We start from the raw sequence: 21,341 nt of genomic DNA on the forward strand, positions 1-21,341 counted from the left end.
GCCCCTCTTGTTTTATTATGGTCATGTCTAAAAAGTTCATTCTTCCATTTTCTTCCAACTCCATGTTTAAGCTTATGTCTTTTTCTTTACCCTCCACATTATCCTTGAACTTCTCTAATAGTCTCCTAGTCCCTTTCCACAAGCTTAGGCAGTCATTCACCTACCTACAAAACATGATTAAGTTCTCACCCCCTTCTTCTCTCACCTTTTTCTCCCCATTTGTTCATAACTATTTCTGCCAGTACTGGGCTCAGCTTCGAACCTATACTCAGTCTTTGTCTTATTTTTACCACTTTCTCCCCTATTATACAATAACTGTTTTCCCATAGTACCTTCAAAGCCTTAACTACCTTCTCTTTTGTCCATCCTTTGATACTAGTACTTCCCATCTCTTCCTCTATGGCACTTATTATGGATTCTCTACTAAGGCTTGGGAACATATCCTTAACATCAAGACCGAACACAAGTGTTCTGCCTTCAATAGAATAGAAGGCTTCAGCCAATAGAATTTAGACTTTTTCATAAGAATGACTATATTATATATATATATATATATATATATGTGTGTGTGTGTGTCTGTAACTTCATTTATATTGTATAGTGTCCGATGAAGGATATGTTAGATATCCGAAACTGTTACACAATATAGTTTAAAATACAGTGTGTGTTGAAGCTTTGGTCAGTGTTTCTTTTGTTATAATATTCAATCTAAAGCCATGGATAGTCTTGTTATTGATTTAGGTGTTAGTGTACTAACAAAATTATGTTATATTGAAAAAAAAATGTATATGCATATAATACCACTGTCATTACAAAAACTATGTGAAGATCTGCATAGAAGAAAACCCCAACAAAGAGTACCCGCAAGAAGTACTTAAAATAGGCTAAAACAACATGTGAAAAAGGAACGTTATTCAGATTAGTTTTAGTTATGGTCGTAATGTTCCATATGCTCACTAAACAATTATTAAACTAATTTAGCTGCATGTAATACGAGATACGTTCAAGTTCTGAGATCTATTTTTTCAGCTACTGTGAGCAGATGGAAGAATCCACTTCATCTTAAAATACGCAGTCAGTCTTTGTAAATTTGAGATATAGAAGGCAGTACCATGCAGCTCTGGTAGTTTCTACAGCCGCCGCTACTTTTGCAGCGTTTTTTATATTACAAATGGCGATGTTCAGTATGCAAGAACAGCGTTTGAATATCTGTTTTCTCTTCATGTGTGCTGTGGTACCTATCAATATTAATCGACAGCTCAGTAATACATTAGCGAAATAATAGATGGGACAAATGTGTGTTCGGGTGCGGAAGTTTGGAAGGTCGATTGTGTGATAACGAACTCAAGTAACCTCGACCAAGCTTGACCGACGTGATTGCGCGAGTGAAGGAAGTTATGGAGGACGCTGGTTTGGTGTGCGTAATGTCTCTAGATTTAGCATTTCCATGGAATCTGTTGAGATCACTCTGCATGAAGACCTGCAAATGCGAAGTTTCCCAAATGCTAACTGTTGATCACAAGGTTGCATAGGTAGCAATATGTCAATCAATGGTAACACCTGATAACGCCATAAGTGATGTTTCATTTCATCTATTAAAACAATGAATGAGAAACGAGTACCGTTTTTCAATCCTGAAACGAACCAGCAAGCGTCATAATAGAACACAGCTTCCCTAACACCAAAGAAATTTCCCTAAAGTAATGGGTGGCCATGTATTGGGTCAGTGAAGACGAAATCGTCACTCTTGTTCTCAGAGGGCAATACAATGACGGTTGCGTACGAATATGTTTTGAAGACTAAGCTTATTCCAGCGTTGCAAGGAAAACGACCCGAGATGGTTGTTTATGTGTTTTTCCATCAAGACCATTCTCCTGGTCATCGGGCACTCTTAAGCACGATTTTCTTCGCACTATCAACTTTGAAATGTCATCTCACTTCCTACTCACCAGACCTCGTCCCGAGCAATTCTTGGCTGTTTCCGACAATTGGGGGACTTTCTGTGGACGTTCATTTCCAGTCGAGCCGCTCTGGTATCAGCGGTTTTCCAGTGATCAAAACACACCCCTGATAAATCTCGGCGTCAACATTATGAAAAATGTGTGCATCTAAGAACAGATTTCGTTGAGAAGTAGCACAAGTTTCAACTTCTTGAGATAAGTAGTTCAGAAAAGAAAGAAAGAAAAAAGACCTCAGAATTGAACACAGCCTATACTTTCATTCGAATGGCTTCACGAGAAATAACACATCTTTAGGATCTGAAAGGAATACATAAAGGATCTGTATGACCAGAAGGACTGCCCAATACAGATCGTAATCGAAGCAGAGTGAATGAAGAAGAAAAAGGATCCAGAATATTGAAAAGTGAAGTAGTACAAGCCATCAAAGACATGCGAAGAAGGAGAGTCACGGGAGACGATGGTATACCAGTGGATTTAGTCAAGGAATTAGAAGACAGGATTTGCTCAAGCGATATTATTATTACCCTCAGTAATTTTGTATTTGAGAAAGGATAAAAAGTTTCATTTGCAACTATGTTGTGGCTCTGAAATGCATAGAACGGCATGCACTAAACAGAATAAAGCCTATTACTATCTTAGCTCTTTCAGTATAATCACCAACCATAGAAGTGCATGTGTAATACAGTACATTTTCTGTAGATTGATGTGTAGAGAATTTTATTATGTTGCTACTGTGTGTTTTGATGCATGGCGAGATGTGGGATCTATAAAATATTTTGTATTACGTGTCTAATAAATTATATTAAAAGATTTAGAAAAACTTTACTAAAACTGGTAAATAAAATCAACCGTACTTTTCTAAGAACATACCTCACCACATTAATGAAGCTTGGAGGCTAACATGAAATATTGTTAAAATACATTTTACGAGTTGGTGGGTTCTTAAAGTGTGATATTACGTATCGTACTTCTTTTCCATTCAGTAATTTATAGTGTAGAGGAAGATCACTTAGAAAACATGAAAATTACTGACGACTTCTTGGAACAATGAAATTCTAGAACTCATAGTTAAGAAAACCATATCACGTATTGGGTAGGTTTTGAATGTGAAAGACAAATAGTGAGTGTGAAAATAACCTTAATTTTTCATAATAATCGTGCTTTGTGAAAATACTTGCTCATAAACAATTTTTAAAGAACATACCAGAGAGGAGTTGAATAGGATTCAAGGGAAATGGATTTCCGTTAATTCAATTTCGATAATTTCAGGTTTGCTTCGAGAGCGAAAACTGTAGCGATAGATCCACATGTGAATGAAGTAGTTTCTGATTCCACACTTTTGAAGCGATACAAAAGATACATTCAACAACTGGAGATGGAGTTGCAGGTAAATATAGCTTTATACCTATTACAAATACCAAGATGATTTAGAATTATTATTATTATGCAGTTTCATCAAAGTGACAACTCATTCCGTCTTAAAAGCCATGTTGTTACAATCCCACGTAGAAAGTCTTAACATTTGGGTTTGTAAAAAGATTCAATTTTGTAAATAATTAGTTCTTATCTATTGGATTTAACTTCATATATGAATAAAAGTACGGGACCTTCACTAAGGATGTGGATAGATTTTTACTTATACCTTTCAACATCGTTTCAAAGATAATTATTTGCGGCGGCAATTCATTAAATGGATATTTTGGATCAAAGATTCTTCCAACAAGAACGAGATATTTGAGTTCCTGTCAGTCGAACGATTAAAATTTTTCAGTGTTACGTTAACATTGTTTCATACTTATTGGTATTAAATCCCAAAAATTTAGTATTATTTTCTGGTTGCCGAAATATTTGAGAAAACCGTGGAAAAATGAGGGCGGAATTTATGAACAACTCTAGAATCCAAATCAATCAAACGAATGAAGATGCCATATTGAAAAGTTATTCAATTTATTTAAATGGCAAAATTTGTTTTAAATAAAGAATTTAAATTACGACTTCGCTGATTTCTTCTGCATTGCTGTCTTATTTCTTCGTAAACAAGAATTTATATAAAACAATATTACCTAACTTGTTTTCTCCGAATGCATATTTTTCTCAGTATAGTGAAAGTAGTTATATAGGGTTTTAGTATTAAATTCGTATGGTTTATATAAATATATACAAAGCAAGGTAACGTTAAAGTAATCATTCAGAAGAAAAGTATAATCAGAATTTTAAAACTTAATTTCATCAGTTAAAACTGAAAAGTTGATCAATGAAATAACGTTTGAAGAGGCCATTTAGATGCGTACTTTAATGAATAGAAAAGGAAAATATCAATGTTTGCTTTTCCTTCTCTACCACAGAAAAACTGTGGTATAACTAGTATTCATTAGTATTAATAATAACTCCCCATGAAAACATTTTGCAAATCAAATGAAAATATTACCTTAATTAAGGAAAGTAAGTTAGAAAAAAAAACTAGCGTCAAGAATCTTTTTCTGGTAACGCTACACATAATTATGCGTGGATCAAGACAAAGAATGGATTTATGATGCGAAGGACAAAACAGACAGCTGACTTTTCTAATGTAATGTGTATCTGGAGAAGTGAATTCTTTCCTTGCCTTTTCTCACTGATTTTAATATTTGACATTAAAACAAAATAACAAGTTTTTGATATTGATAAATTGTCACGGTAAGATTATTTCCAGTAATCACTTTTGGACTACTTGGCTATGATTGAATCGTGCGGTTCCTGACTATCTCCATATTTTTTCTTCGTTTTTGATGGAAAATATTGTCATGTTCTGTACATTATATATATATATATATATATATATATATATATATATATATATATATTTTATGAGAGTTCACAAATTTTAGTACAGGTAGTATCTCTATAATGATCATTTATAATTTAACACAAAATCATAAAGCTGGATGACATCCGTATGATGTAGGACACAAAGTAAGCTAGTTTTGTCACACTGTTGAGATTAAGGAATCTAGTCGTATTACTGTAGTTATAAAATTACACAATAAGTTAAATCATTAATTGCGAATTCTTCAGATGCAAGTGAAATAACCGTATTTTATACTGCTTGTTATAGTGTACGCGTATTTGAACAAATGTATTTCATTATTGTTTCAAAATCCTTAATTGTTATTATAATTAAGTTTTCGTTTCTTTAATGTTCCTGATATATATTTATAGAAAGCAAAAGAGGATCATGTTTATTCGGAGAAGGAGCAATTGGAGAAAGAAAACGAGGCTTTAACGGAGAAGATCCATTCTTTGAAACAGAAACTAGTAGTCTCCAGTATTGCAGCGGCTCCTGTTGTAAGTATTTTAATATCAAACAGAAGCAGGACTAAATTTAGTTATTTATTTGAATTCTTGTTTAAAAAGAAATTGTGCAAAGCACGAAATTGCCTTTATTATTTTAAGTATCTGTAAGTAACTCAAAAATATTACCTCTAATCAAAGACAGTTTACTTATACTAATTAAATTGTTCTTCCAATATTATAAATAAGTAGCATCAATTACCCGCTTCGCTGGGTTAAATTAAGAAAAAATAGTAATATGTTTTGTTAGTCAGTCACTTTTTATTATTCCTAAGCGCTCCTTGATATTGGTCATTTTCGATGGTTTATATTGTATATATATATATATATATATATCCCCTCTCCTCTCCCACAATTTGCAGGGCTGAATTTGGATTTAAAAGGCATCAGAAGTGTCACTGTTCACCTCAGAGACCTCAAAAACTATAGATTCGACATTAATATCGGTCATTTTCGATCATTTGTAAATGTCTTTCCCCCTCCTGTAAGTTACATCGTCAAAGTGATAAGACAAAAATCATCTCATGTTCGAACTTCATCTAGGTTGAAAATTGGATCGAGATCGGTCAAGTGGTTCAAGGCTGAAGTCACAAAGACAGTCACTTCCATTTTTATTTTTTACATATATCTCCGCCTCCCCTACGTTGCACCATCAAATTTAAATGATAAAAATTATCCAAAGCCCGAACGTGATCTATGTTGAAAATTTGATTGAGATCTTTTGGGTGGTTCAAGAGTTAAGTTTTATTTATAAGGGTGTCTATCGGTCACGAAAGTCACGAAGGTCATGAAAAAGTCGCGAAATTTAGCTCTTTGGTCACGAATTTTTTTTATCTGTGGAAATATAAGTGTAGATAGGAAAATTTTGTTCTATAAAACGTCATAATTCACCACCAAAAATATTTCTGGTCGGTTTTAGATGCTACCAAATCGCAAACAAACCACGCTTCTATCGCATGCATGAAAATTCGGCCCAATTCGCACCCAAATTCGCTCTTGAGAATGTTACTAACTTTTATGGTTTGGGAAGGAAAAGGTCACGAAATTTCATTTTCGAATTTTAGTAGACATCCTGTTTATAATTACATGGGCGCATGGGAGATATTCAAAATTAACAAAAAATTGGCTACTTACCAATGAATCCTCCCTTGAAAAATTAAGATTTTGACGTTTCGGAACTCTCAGCTGGTTCCTTCCTCAGTGGCAAGGTAAAAAGGATTAAAACGGAAAGGAGATAAAAGGAGTAAAACCATGAATGCATACCACTATATAAAAGTAACGTAAAAAAAAAAAAAAAAAAAAAAAAAAAAGAGAAAAAAAATGAGATGAAAAGAGCAGAGTAAAAAAAAGAATGAACTGAATAAAAAAGAACGTGGTGTCTATGTCAAGGACGTGGTCAAAGTACAATTATCACATATATAACTGTAGTTCATAAAATAAAATTAAACGCTAATATAATGTGGTGGCCGAATATTAAAGTGAGTCTGTATGTGTGAGGATCTGTCCCAAAAATAAGTACAATGATGTATTCCCGGCGCCGCGGGCGGCTGGAGTGGGGCGCTTTGTGGTGAGAATGGTAGTGAGGTCTTGAAAAAGCTACGCGAGCTACTTGATCGCTCCTAGACGGGAACCCTGTTTAACTTCGATGCCACGTTCAATGGGGCAACGATATGCGATCAAATTTTGTATTAGCCTTGGAAAATGAGGTTCGGAGGCCATGACCATGATTAAGGATGCTTACAGGAATGAAGCAATATCCCAAATAATGTTTTCCGCCCGGGAGAACAGAGGGAAGGTTGACGACGCGGAACGCCCTGGACGTCCGTCAACGACACAGTGCGATGAACATATTCAAAAAGTGAGAGTTGTCAGTATCTAGTGGGACGGTAATCAAACTGGGTTGATACGAGTAAGGAACGTTGACCAGTAAAAGTAGTGTCATATGAAGTATCCGCATCATTGATCCATTTTCATTGACGCAGCCACAGTGCGTTTCGTTCTCTTCTGAACCCAGATGGCAACGTACCTTCTTATTTACAACATTACAGGGTTCCTTACAATGGCGTTGGTGTGCATTCGATACATGTAGCGATTGGCTCGATACATAACTCCAGGAAAGTTGATTTAGTCCCTTGGTGAGGCCGCCTAGATTAGTTTGACTTTACACTCGTAATTTCTATCTGTAAGGAATTCTGAAGTAGATGAAATATGTTGAGAAACTGCGCGATATAAGGTACTTAGAGGGACGTGTACAGCACACGTTTGACCAATCTCACTGGACATTCTGTTGCGTGTGCAGTTGGAGTGTCCATTTATGTGATCGCATGCTATCCTTCTTCGAGTGTCATCCAAAAGAAGAAAATTGACTGATGTTTTATATTTATTTTTCTGTTAGACAAATAAATATAAAATAGAGAAACATAATATCCTTTAAAATATTCATATTAGATATCCTGTTATTCATTTTTCTTGTAAAGGCCCAGTTTATTCAATCATATGCAAAGAGCTGAAGATTTTTGTGTTTCCTATACTTCTTGGTCATTTCGTTTGTACAAGTCTTTAAATTACATAAAACCCAAGAAAAAATACTTTTAAAGGATTCTTTGACCTTTGAAAGAGGAGATTAAGGTTTTAAAAATATTGTAACAAGTATATTTACTGAATTTCTTTTTAAACTGCATGGTGGGTTTCTAATGTGTATATTAATTACAGAAAACCCGAAGAATATTTTCACGCCAATATGATGCCTCCCGATTATCTATTTGTTTATGAGAATCAGACTTAGAACATGGCATCGTGTAAAGAGACTGGACTCTTTCTAAAACGAAAGGGTACTGTAATTAGAGGCGCCCAGGGACAGTCTTAAATATTTGTAAAGTATAGAAGCGATAGACTTCTAGGCCATACTGCAGAGCCAAAAGTAGGGGCCTCACTAAGCAACAGTCTATGGCTCTCTTATATAGGTCCAGTCTAGGACCTTCATGTTCTCCAGGCCTCCATATCACATAATTTGTGGGGTCCTTATTGCCACTACTTACATATCATTTTCAATATGGTGTAACTGTCACATACCTACTCTATAAACTTTCCATAGCATACTATCTTCTCTCACACTAGACTTTTGTCGTCACATGAAATGTCTCGCACTCTTCATTTTTATATTTTCTTAGTAAATAAATTAAAAATGATTTTGTAAGAATTTTTCCACCTAAAATTAGGTAGAATTTCTAAGAAATACTATAAAATTTCTTTAGAGACGGATTAAACTGTACTTTCTAGATTTGTGACTATTGCAGTTTTTAATCTGTTATGCGATTCACTGCAGTAACTTTTAATTGTCATGTGATCACTACATAATGTCTACGTTCAAAATTTTCAATTTTTCGGTATATCGATACTTTCAAAGTTCGAAACCTATCGAAAGTCACACCGTTAGAAGTTGAAAGAGGGGAAAAACAAAAGATGGCAATTTTTGGACAACATTAAAGACCATTTTCAGTTTTAAAAGTAAATATTATCGGTGTATAGAAGCATCCAACTTGACGTAAATTTCCTTTGAGAGTACGAAATTAGGTAGGTAGTAACCAAATTATTAGACTGAGCATGACTGAAATTAGAAAATAAATATAAAATATGGTACAAACAGAAAGACGATAACGTAGTAAGATGCACCTGGGAAATAAGAATAGCTTCAACTTTTGGACACAATATGGATTCCACAAGGTAGACCTCAGCGGAAAATGGATCTAAAAAGTCCAGTGCATGAATAACTTCGTTGAGCATCCGAACTGTCATCCCAGTAGATCAGGGCGCAAAATTTCTGCTCACCAGGTCGCCATTGGCGACTAGAAATTTAGAGATGACGACCAGTGTTCAGTAGGAATGGTTTTTGCCTAAACTCACAAGGCTGCGCAGTTTCTGTTTCGCACAAAAAATAATTGTCACTGAGTGAGAGAAATCACGGAATGTGAAGTCTTTACAACGGACATGGAAAGTGAAGTCGTCACAACGTTGTAATTCGCCCGTCTTTTCCCTCCCTCAATAGAAACGGCCTTTTAACGCGTCAACGTGAGAGATCATTTCCCCCGCTGTTTGAAGATAGAACAGCTGGGAAAAAGCCCAGTGCATAGAATAGATCAACCAATCACGTCACGATTTCAGTAATAAATAAATAAATAAATAAATAAAATAAAATAAGTACCGTAAATATATAAAATATTTTAAAAATTAGAAATTTGCATGAGATGCCGTTATCACTGCAATCGACAACTGGTGCTTCAGTGCAGAGAGAGAGCGTTACACAAATGTAAGGTATTCTTTAACATGTGTATGAAATGTCCAATTCAAAATTGATTATCCTGAATTTAATTGTCTGGTTTTGAAATTTTATGCCCTGATGTAATCTTTCTTTGTCAGACCAAAGGCCGTGAGGAGGGGGGGACCTCTCATGATTTGTACGTAAGAGGTACTGGTGACAATCATTTTTGGATTGGCGAGTGCGTCTGACTGAAATTTTGCGCCCTGTTGTAGATCATCTAACGAACGGAACAAATGGTAATACGACGATGCAATGTCCAAGGATGTCTTCCGAACAAGGCTGATATTGGTGGGTGACTTTAGCAACATGTTTGTTCATGTTGTCCCGTAACAGAAAAACACTGCGATGCAGACGCACTGGCTCCCCAAGTTTTCAATTTTTATACACTTTCCTTCTTCAGGTGGCACCAAGTCGCGATGCACGACATCCTAAGCAGTCCACCAGACACACTGTTGATGCAATGGTGATTTTGGTAGTGGATTTGTTACGTCCATCAATTCTGACTGATGACGGTATGTAGTATAAAAACCCACTTTCTGTCTCGTTTGAGCTATCTGACCAGAAACTGATCCTTTCTGTGACGAAACAACAAAGAAACACGGTATGTGTTTGTCACTTCGAGTCGCAGTTAACTCATGAGATCGCTGATTTTATACAGTTTCCCAACTTGTTTGAGGTGTTGGCGAGAATAGTTTCTGCTTTACAATTGAACGTTTCTCCCAATGTTTATAAATTTGGGTTCTATCAGCCTTAGTAGACCCTTTGAGTGCTTCGTTGTTTATGGTTTGTGGGTCACCCTGTCCTGGAGAAATTCACTGCCGTTCTTAATGAATTAATTGTTTGTTGGTTGGTTACAAGGAGTTACAAGTTTTACTGATATGTATTATTACTATTATTATTATTATTCACAGTTTATGAATTGATAATCAGTAAGTTTTATGCTGCAGTTAATTCAAAACAAACTGAAGATGATATAAATCGGAACACTTTGATTTTTATTTTGTATTTAAAAAAATCAGCTTATTAGGCGCTTTCGGCGCGGTGTGCCTGGATTCTGTTCTTGGTGGGAACTCGTATGCTTTGGATCCACGTTAAGCTGTGGATCCATATCTCCTCCAACCTTGGTGAGAAACCGAACATAAACAGTTAATAACCAGTAAATACAGTGAATTCTTTTGTTGTACACATAATGTAATGGGTTTTGTATACTTTCCGTATTTTGCTTGCTCTGTATATTGTTTTCGTAACTTTTGTAGCCAAAATCTGCTCGAAGGATGACGTGGTGTGGTCCTATGCGACGTTCATTTGCTGCACGAAAATCCGTCTGGAAATCAAATTTAGCATCTATAATGGAGACTTCTGGATTAAGTCAAATTAGTGATACTGCTAGTACTGTTGAAGACAGTGGTAAGTGGTGTATTTCAAATTCTTAGTCACTTTTAAATGCTCTGTTTAATTATACTAAAATTCTTACATCGTGCAGTAAACACGTCTGTAAGCTGGGGTTGCACGTTGACTTAGGTAGTAGACCGCTCTTCTCTAATACAAATGAGGTATGTTCTTACTATCTTCGTTACATCATCAATGCCTTCATAATTTCAGTTTCTGACCGATCAGACGTTTTTATATACTGAAGTATCAGTTTATCACATTAGCAAATGCTGCCACATGTTGCTGCAGGCAATATTCTCATTCCTCCTGTGTGTCCCATATAGAATTTGTTTGAAATCGAAGTTTCGCACGAAATTTGAACATTTCGTATGGGCATCTTAGTGAACTATCCCAACCTTTTTCCTTCACTCCTAGGTGAAATATCAAAAAACGCTGAAACACCTGTTTAATTACTTTAAAGCAAAAGTCTAAATACCAAAATTCATATTTGTAGCTTCAAAGAATTCTGAGGTACAGACATCTTATTATAGCCCATTTCATCCCTTCCACTTCGAATTTTCAGCTCCCTTTTTCGTTGGGGCCGCGGTGGCTCAGTGGTAGAGCGTTCACCTCTGGTGCATGGGGTCTCGGGTTCAAACCCTGCTCCCGCCAAGTGAACTTTGTGGTGGACAAACACCGTGTGCGTGGGTTTTCTCGGGGTTCTCCCGTTTCCTCCCACTTTCTTCATTCCACCATTTCATTCATTTCTCATAATCACCGTCTCCTTTAGCCTAACCGGCATAATCGTGGGACGTAAAACTCAAAGATTTCATTTTCATTTTCCCTTTTTCGTTGTGTAACTAAAGTAATGAGACTGACAACGCTGATGACGTCGGACTTGGACGGGTGCTGAATGAACATGTAATACACCATCAGTGTAAGTGAGAGGGAACTCGCTAGCGCCACGTTAGTTGTCCGTAGCGATTCTTTTAGGGAAGCAGATTTTGCTTGTGTGTTTTAACAATGAGTGACATGAGTATTGGTCAACGGTATGAGATCTGGTTTTGCTTGAGACTTGGACATCATAAAACGAAAACTTTTGTAAAACTTTGCCAGGGCTACGGAGACAGCGTTTTATCAAGGGTTCAGGTGTTTCGTTAGTTTAAGACACATAGTTTAAGAAGAAGGAAGGGAGTCAATTGAAGATGAATCTTGCAGTGGAAGGCCTTCGTTTGCAAGAACTGATGTAAATATAGAAAGAGTCTGGAAGCTTGTGCGTTCGATTATCAGTTGACAGTCAGAATGATCGGGGCAGAGTTGAGTTTGAGTCACACCACCGTTCATCAGCCATTGACCATTGAATTGGGTGTGCGAAAAATCTGCTCCAAACTGGTTCTGAGAATCCTTACGGACGAGCTAAAGAACATGCGAAGGGACATGTTGCTTTTCTGGGTTAGATTGCAAATAATCCCCATTTTCTGGAACGTGTCATTACGGGTGACGAGACTTGGGTTTCGAGATCAACGAAACACCTGGAGTCTTAATAAAAACAGTCTTCATAGACCTGGCGAAGTTTTACAAGTTTCCTTTGTACTATTTCCAAATCTGAAGCAAACCCTGATCGGATATCGTCGCTCGAGATTCGTATCACTCATTGTCAGAACGCACGAGCAAAATCTGCTTCACTAAAACAATCCCTACGGACAACCAAATGACGCTAGCGAGTTCCCACTTATATTGATGGAACCCTCCAAATTCCATGTCACCAGCATTACCAGTTCGTGCGCAGAGTTTCAGTCTTATAACATTATTTACACACCTTGTATGAACACTGAAACACATGTTGAGATATTTTAAATGAAAAGTCAAAATACCAAATTTTATGTCTGTAACGTTAAGAGTTTCAAGATATGGACTCTCATTATAATAATTTCAACTTATTTCTCTTCTTCCACATCGAATTTACAAAAATCTTCCCTTAGTGGTTGATTGATTTTGAGTTTAGCGATCCTTTCAGCAGCGAGGCTATGAGACGTAAACCTACAGCTTGACCTGAGATTCGGGCCACATGAGCTCCCACTGGGAATGGAACCCAGGTCTCCCACGCAAAAAAGCGCGTATGCTAACCACTTATCTACGAGGGAGCTCCTTCTCTTAGTGGTATCGTACGTCACAAATCCTATGTATTTTCCAAATTTCAAGTTTCTAGTTTAAGCATTTTGGCCTAGGCAATCAGCCAGCATTTGTTCTTTAATACAAGAGTTGGAGTTTTAGTAATAGCAACACTGCTATACATGTACTCGGGAACAAAGCAATCCATTATAATTCATACCAGCGGTAGGTTAGATACCGACCCTCCCTCAGAGCACATAAACTCGCCTGTCCACCCCTCTGTGCACGCCCAGCGCCAGCAGTTAGAAGACAGTTCTGAGTGAGTGCTCGTGGACTACAGTCACGCTGCGTGAGTGCTCGCGGAATACAGTCATGTTTACGAAGCAAGATCAGAGGAGCTGGTTGAAAATTGAATGGGCTAGAGATAGGAATGCAAAACAATGCTACAAAGTATTGCAAGATGTTTGCGAAGCAAGTGCATTACCATACCGTACAGTAGCAATGTGGGTCAAAATCTTTAATGACGGACGACAAAATATCACAGACATGCCTCGCTCCGGCCATCCTCCTGTAAGTGAAGAAGATGTCAGTGATGCAGAAGTGATGTAAGTGATGCAGAACGTGAACGCGTTAGTGTTACCGGATCGGAACGCGACGATGCGTCAATTGGCCAACAATACAGGACTAGCGCATTCGACTGTGCTGAAAATTCTGAAGAACTTGGGATTGCGTAAAATCGCCTCAAGGTGGGTTCCACATGATCTGACTGAACAACACAACTAGCTGCGATGTGATACCGCTCGAACACACTTGGAGCGGTATCAACGTGAAGGGGAGGCCTTCTTACGGCGGATCATTGCTATTGATGAGACCTGGGCCAGAGCGTATGAAGCATAGCTGAAACGGTAATCAAACGATTGGCGTCATCCTGGGTCACAGAAAAAAAACAACAGTTCGGAATACCCCAACCAATGTGAAAGCTATGCTCATCATCGCATACGACTGGGATGGTGTAATCATAAACCACACCGTGCCCCAAGGACAGACCGTTAGTGCAGAGTACTACTGCATGTTTTTGCAAAACAATCTGCAAGGAGCTGTAAGACGAAAATGACTCCACTTCCTGACGAACCCACCCATCATTCTGCATGACAATGAAAGGGCACATTCAGCAGGTGCCGTCACTGATTTGTTGCATCGTTGGGGCTGGGAAGTGCTGTATCGCCCCCCCCCGTATTCTTCAGATTTAAGTCCCTGCGACTACGACCTCTTCCCGAAGATGAAGGAAGCACTTCGTGGACACGCTTCCGTACAGTTGATGATCTCCTCCGGGCGACCAATCTCCATCCGCATTATCCAGAGATTAGGCACTGTCAACGACATCGAGCGGCTTCCACATCGCTGGGAACGCGATTCACAATGCTAGTGATTGCATCGAGGGCATGTAAAACTTAGAACCTTGTAAATACTCTACTTCTCAAGATATACCATTGTTGCCATTACTAAAAATCCAACCCTTATATGTAAAGATTATTATGAAACAAATATATGCCAGGACGTAACTGGTAAGTAAGATGCCTTACAGGAGGCTAGAAAAAGTATTAGTAAACCTGAAAATGAACTTAATTTGCTAAATTTCGTTTACATTTTCACCTTTCTAAGGTACTTTTATTTCTTTTGGTAATTGTTGTTTCTATTGTAATATTACGCAAATGAAATCAACGCAGTTTTTTCATATATACAATATATATAGCGAGGCTCATTTTGAGTTAGGCATGCTTAACAATTCTTACCTTGTTTTTGTGCAGAGTTTGAAGCTGAAAATACAGCATTCTTCCAAGAGATGGAAAAACTGGAAAGAATGAACGAAGATGAAGTAACAGAATTGGATCAAGTATTTGGCATCATGAGGTCGTCCAGGGAAAGTGATGAAGGATCAACATTCTATTCTAGTAGGGGATCACTGGATGATTACATGGTACCCAAAGCAGATGCTTCCTGCCAAACAGATGTTTGTATTAATAGGCAAGTATTCATTTTTCTTTCCTGATTTATTTTTATTGGGATATTTTATTCATTTTCAAATTTCCGTTAGTAATTCCATGCTAGTGCGCTTTCCTCTGTTGCGATGGGCACCTGGTTCGACACCAGGCCATGTAAATTTGTGATGCTGGTCAACATGGTATCTTTAGATTATCTCGGATTCTTCGTTTCCTGTTCACTTTCTCATTTCATTAATACAAATTTCATTCGTCTTATTTTTTAGACCCAATCGCGTAATAATGGGGCCGCGGTGGCTCAGTGGTAGAGCGTTCACCTCTGGTGCATGAGGTGCTGGGTTCAAACCCTGCTCCCACCAAGTGAACTTTGTGGTGAACAAACACCGTGTGCGTGGGTTTTCTCGGGGTTCTCCCGTTTCCTCCCACTTTATTCATTCCACCATTTCATTCATTTTTCATAATCACCGTCTCCTTTAGCCTAACCGGCATAACCGTGGGACGTAAAACTCAAAGATTTCATTTCATTTTCCAATCGCGTAATGATAAAGATATTTTATATATTTTCTCTTCCTTTGTGATGCCAGTCCAGTAATTTAGCTCTACTGGAGTCGAGATAGTGTGGTGGAGAACGGCTTATACTGTGGTCTGTTCACCCGCCAGTTGCATCGAATTCAAACTCCTGTCATGATTCGGAGCAGCCCTCATTAATAGTAGGTCCAGTTCTTCAAATCAACGTTTTACAAAACAAAAGAATATATTCTTTTTATTTTAATGTTTCTGACATATCTTTCAAGAACTTTTACAAAGTAGATGGGAACGACAAATAATGCATTCAATTATTAAAGGAAGTAGAACCTTTAGTAATTAAAGTTCTCATAAGACTTAGTAATAGTCCATTTTCTTCTTTCTACAATATTCAACATGACCAAGAAAAGGTAATGAATGTAGGAAAGCCCATGGTCTTATACTTATAAACACTATAGAACATTGTAATAGCTAATCAGGGCCGTAAAGCACATTATTTACCTCCAAGAAATTTATTAATAATCATTTATGATGGTCAAATATCTGGATTGAGTGCTTTCTCCCGATCTCTTAGAATCACGTGTTGCTTATTAGTTTGTAACTACTACATGCTATTCTTGTATGTTAATAATAATCGAAGTGCACGGGAAGAATAAGGGTCATTGAAAATATATAGGAACTTTCCTGGTATCAAGGTACTTGATGCAAGTGTAATGTTAGTGGAGTTCATCTCACAAAATCGATCCTAAATAATTTCTCACAGTACCAAGACAATCAAATCGTTTTCACGCACCCTAAAGCGGTGGATTCCAGTTCATTCAAATTGTTTCGCGAAGCTTTTAGCTGTTCCCAATCATCCCAGAATTCAGTATAAAAAAAGTGCCCATTAATGTTTTTTTCCAAAGTTTTCTTGCACCCGAAATCGAAAGATTCTCCCGTGGAAATCGTTACACAAAATTTTTATTCCTAAATTAATTTCTCAAGTTTTCCCCTAATCGTCTTTTCAATCTAGAAGCATAACCAAATCAATTTCTTTTATGGGATAGTTATATTGTATGCGTCAAAACACAGTACACAAATTATGTTGCTGTATTCTAAGCGTTTCAAAACTAATTGGTAATAATAATACTAATAACAGTAATATAATGGAACCCTTCTAAGTGACAATTCTTAAAACTCGATCTTATTCATTAACGTACGCACCAGGGTTCAATTCCCGGTGGAAACTCATGTGGTTCGGATCCCACGTTATGTTGCAGGTCCATGTATTATCTAACCTTGATGCTGAACGGAACTCGAAACTCAAAATCAACCAATCAATCTATCGTATTTATAGTTTATAGAATTGAGAATATTTGTACAAAATCCTTAAATCCAGTTTTTACATGTTGAATATTACTAAATCTCGTCTTGCTTGTAGTCTAGAGTCGGAGATGAATATTTGAGCAAAATTTTAATTTTCAATTTTGGAGATCTGATTAAGAGTGAGAAATGAAAGTCCAAGAATCTTTATTTTCCCCTTAGCAGTTGCATTCTTAAAATTGTTTCATTCCCAAGTAGGTTTTAATGAGGACATTTGAGTTAAATTTAAAGCTGCTGTGCCTAACAGTTTCAGAAATTTAGTGAACGTTAAAAAAAGTTAAAATACCCGTAGTGGTTGCATTACGTAATCCGTATACGTATGGTACTCAGCATAGGATTAAAGGAAAAAAAAATATTTGTAGAAAAGTTCAAGTTTCTTTGCCCATCAATTTCGATTATGTTGGTGAACGTTAAGAAAACATCCCTTTTCTTTCCCTAAGTTCACATTTTGTAATACATCGTCTTGTATTTTTTTTCTAAGGTTCAAGGAAAGCATACAAGAATTGGAATTCCTACGCGTAACAATTTCGGAGATCTTGTGAACCCCGAAAATTATGAAGTCTCCATTAAGATTTTTATTTCACGAATCTCGTCTTATCTTCCACCGAGGGTCCAAGGAGATTATGGTACATCCAATACTTTCAGGGATCTGATAAATGGTGGGAAAAAAAAGAAAAAAAAAACTTTTGTTCTATTATTGTTTTATTATAGGCCGCATTTCGTAAAAGGTGCCTTCCAGTTCAATTCAGGGAGAGCATGTACCATCACCATCTCAGATATTGTTGAAACTTTTTTTATAGCAACTAGAAATGTTTTTAAGAGACCCATATTTTTTTGTTTAGTCGAAAAAAATTTTCCCAAGTAATGGGTCATCGAAGACGGGGAGTACAATTTATGAATTGTAGAAGACATGGAAAATGGTCAACTTCAGAGCCTCACCATTCAGCTTTGGAGACAGGTAGAGTTATAATTCTTGTTGTTGTATGTACATAGGGATATAAATAAATATATTTTATTATAGTTTGGTTTGCCCATGCGTCTTTTCGTACATAAATTAACAAATGAACGTCAATTTATCTGAAAAGTCGAAGTTTGCGAATTTTTTTCGAGCACTTCCGGTTCGAATTTTAAAATTCTGTTTCCACGGTTGGTAAGACCAAGTTACCCGCTTTCCGAAAAAAATTTTGTATCGCTTCTGTGTGCAACTGTTTTGTCGCGAAAAATTCGAGAAATTCTAAAATTTTCAAAAATTGCCATGTTTGGGCGCCATTTTCTCGAAAACACCATCCTTTAAATTTCTGAAATTTTGTCAGATGGTTCAACTTTACATGAATAATAAACACACCAAATACCATTCTGGACCAATGCTACATAAATTAACTGCAGCCTTTTAAAGTTAGCGAAGTTACGTTAACTTTGATGTCACAGTTAGCAACACTGGGAACAATAAAAGTGCAATGATTTGATGATGTTTGTGGTTCACATTCATTAAATGAAGAATAAAAGGTTTTCTTGACTGTTTTTATTTTTATTATTATTATTCTTATTATCAAAAAGGCGCTCAAAATAGTAAAATGAGGCTCCCCCTACTCCTCCGTTTCCTTAAACCGAAGTAATCTGAGGTGTAAATTACGATTATGAAACACACATATTTTAAGTTTACTTGAAATGACCATCAATAAATTCTGATGATCTATAGAAAGCCTGAACTATTACCTCAATGATGATTTGGAATGCTCCAGACAAAGCCTCAATTAAGTGCGATGTCATTACAGTGATCGAAAAAGGACAAAAAGTTAAAAAAAAGTCGAAACGGTTTCTCATGCATTCCAAAGAAATTTACTGACTTTTTAAACAGAACAATCCCGGCATAAGAATGGGTCACTCGGAATTTTATAGTATTCGACTAAAGTGGGTCAGTCCGCAACCTGCGAGGGAAGTGTGTGTGTGTTGTGCGAATTTTAAGTTAGTTCCTACTGCGTTGCTACAAATCAAAGGTGCAGCGTGTATTGAAGCTGTCATGAGTGACCTATTTCCTTTAGTAGTATGATCCGTAGAAAATGGCAGCTGTCTTCTTCAAGAATGTGGTAAATTTCCTGGAGTAGAAGGAATAAGTGTGGAGTCTTTAATTATTGATCCTGATGAAAATGAAAGTGTTACATATGCCATATGGGAAAACAATAATCTCGTTAAAAAAAACTGTGCCACTTTCTGCTTTTCGTATCGTACATTGCTGGTTTAATTGTAAGAATTGTAATTCATGACTACATCAAGAAAGTCCAAAGAGAATTAATTGCTACCGAAAAGCATCGTATAAAATTTCAAGATACAAATTCTACTTTACTTCGTGTGGACTTCGTTGAAAACTGAACTGTTAATCTTCAAAGTGAAATTCAGAGTTATCACCGGAATATGAAACAACTGACAGTTTTGTTGTAATAAACGACGATAAAACACACGATTCGGCTCATGTACTCATAGCCATAGACAAGATTCTAAAAATACTCGAAGAAAAGCGAAAATATATTTTGTAGAAAAAGGTTTGAATACGTGAAAATAAGTGTCTACAATTTCCCAAACCGTGTCAGTAATTTCTGATGGTTCTGCATCCCATTTTAAAAATCGCTTTCAGATGTTCGAGATGCAGACAGGTCCGATAAAGCAGTGGTTTTGCAGTGAAACCGGCCATGCAGGGGTCTCTGCGACGGTATTGGAGGGGGGGGGGGTTAAGAATGGGGCAACGGGCATAACCTTAGGCTAAAACAGATACACAGTTTTAAAACTGCAGAAGAAGAAAAATGAAATGAATGCAGAAAGTGGGAGGAAACGGGATAACCCCGAGAAAACCCACGAGCATGGTGTTTGTCCACCACAAAGCCCACACATCGCGAGCTGGGATCGAACCAGGGAGCCCAAGCACCGGAGGTGAACGCTCTATCACTGAGCCACCGCGCCCCCACTAAAACCGCATAAGAATTCGTGAGTATAGTGCAAGTACAAACTCCGGGTATTACTCTCGTTTTGTTGCCTGGAATTGAATTCGACGACTTCCGGAAGAATAAAAGAAAAAGTATGCGACCGGTAACTGGTATTCAAAGGTCATTTTTGGCTTTCGGAAAATGGCGAAGTTTTTATGGCAGTAACGGGTCACCATAAACTAACTTCATGCTTCCCCCAAAGTCGAACTTCTGCAATTCAAAGTGTAGATTTAAGAAATCTGCAAAAAGGAACTTTTGTTACATACATATATGTATGATAACCAGTGGTGCGTAGCAGAAATATTATGAATAAATCATGAATTTAGTGAAGTTGAAGTGCTGCTTATGCTTTCACATAGACCTTCAGCAGGTACAAGTTTCCAGAAGAGCATAAGAGAAGTGAAAATAAGTGTTTTGTGACTATCGACAATGTGCTACGCAGGGGCGGATCCAGGACGGACTTCTGAAGGGAAGGGGGGTTATAATACTGGTACTTAGAGCTACTTTTAAGAGCTCCAAACTCTGGGATGGGTTTTATTTATATATAAAACAAGAAATTTTCTTCTTCTGAGGGGGCAATTGTCCCTCTAGATCCACTCCTGGACGAGGTATGAGTGAACCAATACCTATTGGAGCATCTGCACGGTTACATGCTATTAGCGAAGAAGACACCAACCAAGCAAAGATTGGTCCATGAAAAAAAAAAATCAATAAAGTTTTGTTTCCGAAGACCATTTTAAGTAAGTGAACTTGAAATTTGTGTGTTTCGTAATCGTAATTTCCACCTCAGATTATTTCGGTTTAAGAAAACGGAGGAGTAGGGAGAGGCTCATTTTACTATTTCAGAGAGCCTTTTTGATCAAAATAATTAAAAAAAAAACAGTCAAGAAAACCTTTTATTCTTCATTTAATGAACGTGAACCACAAACATCATCAATTCGTTGCACTTTCATTGTTCCCAGTGTTGCTAACTGTGACATCAAAGTTAACGAAACTTCGCTAACTTTAAAAGGCTGCAGTTAATTCATGAAGCATTGGTCGAGAATGGTATTTGGTGTGTTTATTATTCATGTAAAGTTGAACCATCTGACAAAATTTCAGAATTTTAAAAGATGGTGTTTTCGAGAAAATGGCGCCCAAATATGGCGATTTTTGAAAATTTTAGAATTTCTCGAATTTTTGCGACAAAACAGTTGCACACAGAAGCGATACAAAATTTTTTTCGGAAAGCGGGTAACTATGTCTTACCAACCGTGAAAACAGAATTTTAAAATTCGAACCCGAAGTGCTCGAAAAAAATTCGCTAACTTCGACTTTTCAGATAAATTGACGTTCATTTGTTAATTTATGTACGAAAAGATACGCATGCGCAAACCAAACTATA

At 37.0% G+C, this 21,341-nt stretch overlaps 1 protein-coding gene across 1 annotated transcript in view; it reads left to right on the forward strand.

Annotated features, from left to right (window-relative positions):
• cmet (CENP-meta) overlaps positions 1-21,341 on the forward strand; it is a 116,781-nt gene that overhangs the window by 41,151 nt on the left and 54,289 nt on the right. The window contains exons 9-12 of the mRNA XM_081736402.1: positions 3,231-3,348; positions 5,160-5,285; positions 10,866-11,016; positions 14,901-15,117. Of these exons, the coding sequence (XP_081592528.1) occupies positions 3,231-3,348; positions 5,160-5,285; positions 10,866-11,016; positions 14,901-15,117 (612 nt within the window). The remainder of the gene's footprint in view (positions 1-3,230; positions 3,349-5,159; positions 5,286-10,865; positions 11,017-14,900; positions 15,118-21,341) is intronic.

The sequence above is a fragment of the Thermobia domestica genome, chromosome 13 (genome assembly GCF_964235325.1).
Source record: "Thermobia domestica chromosome 13, izTheDome1.hap1.1, whole genome shotgun sequence".
NCBI lineage: Eukaryota > Metazoa > Arthropoda > Insecta > Zygentoma > Lepismatidae > Thermobia > Thermobia domestica.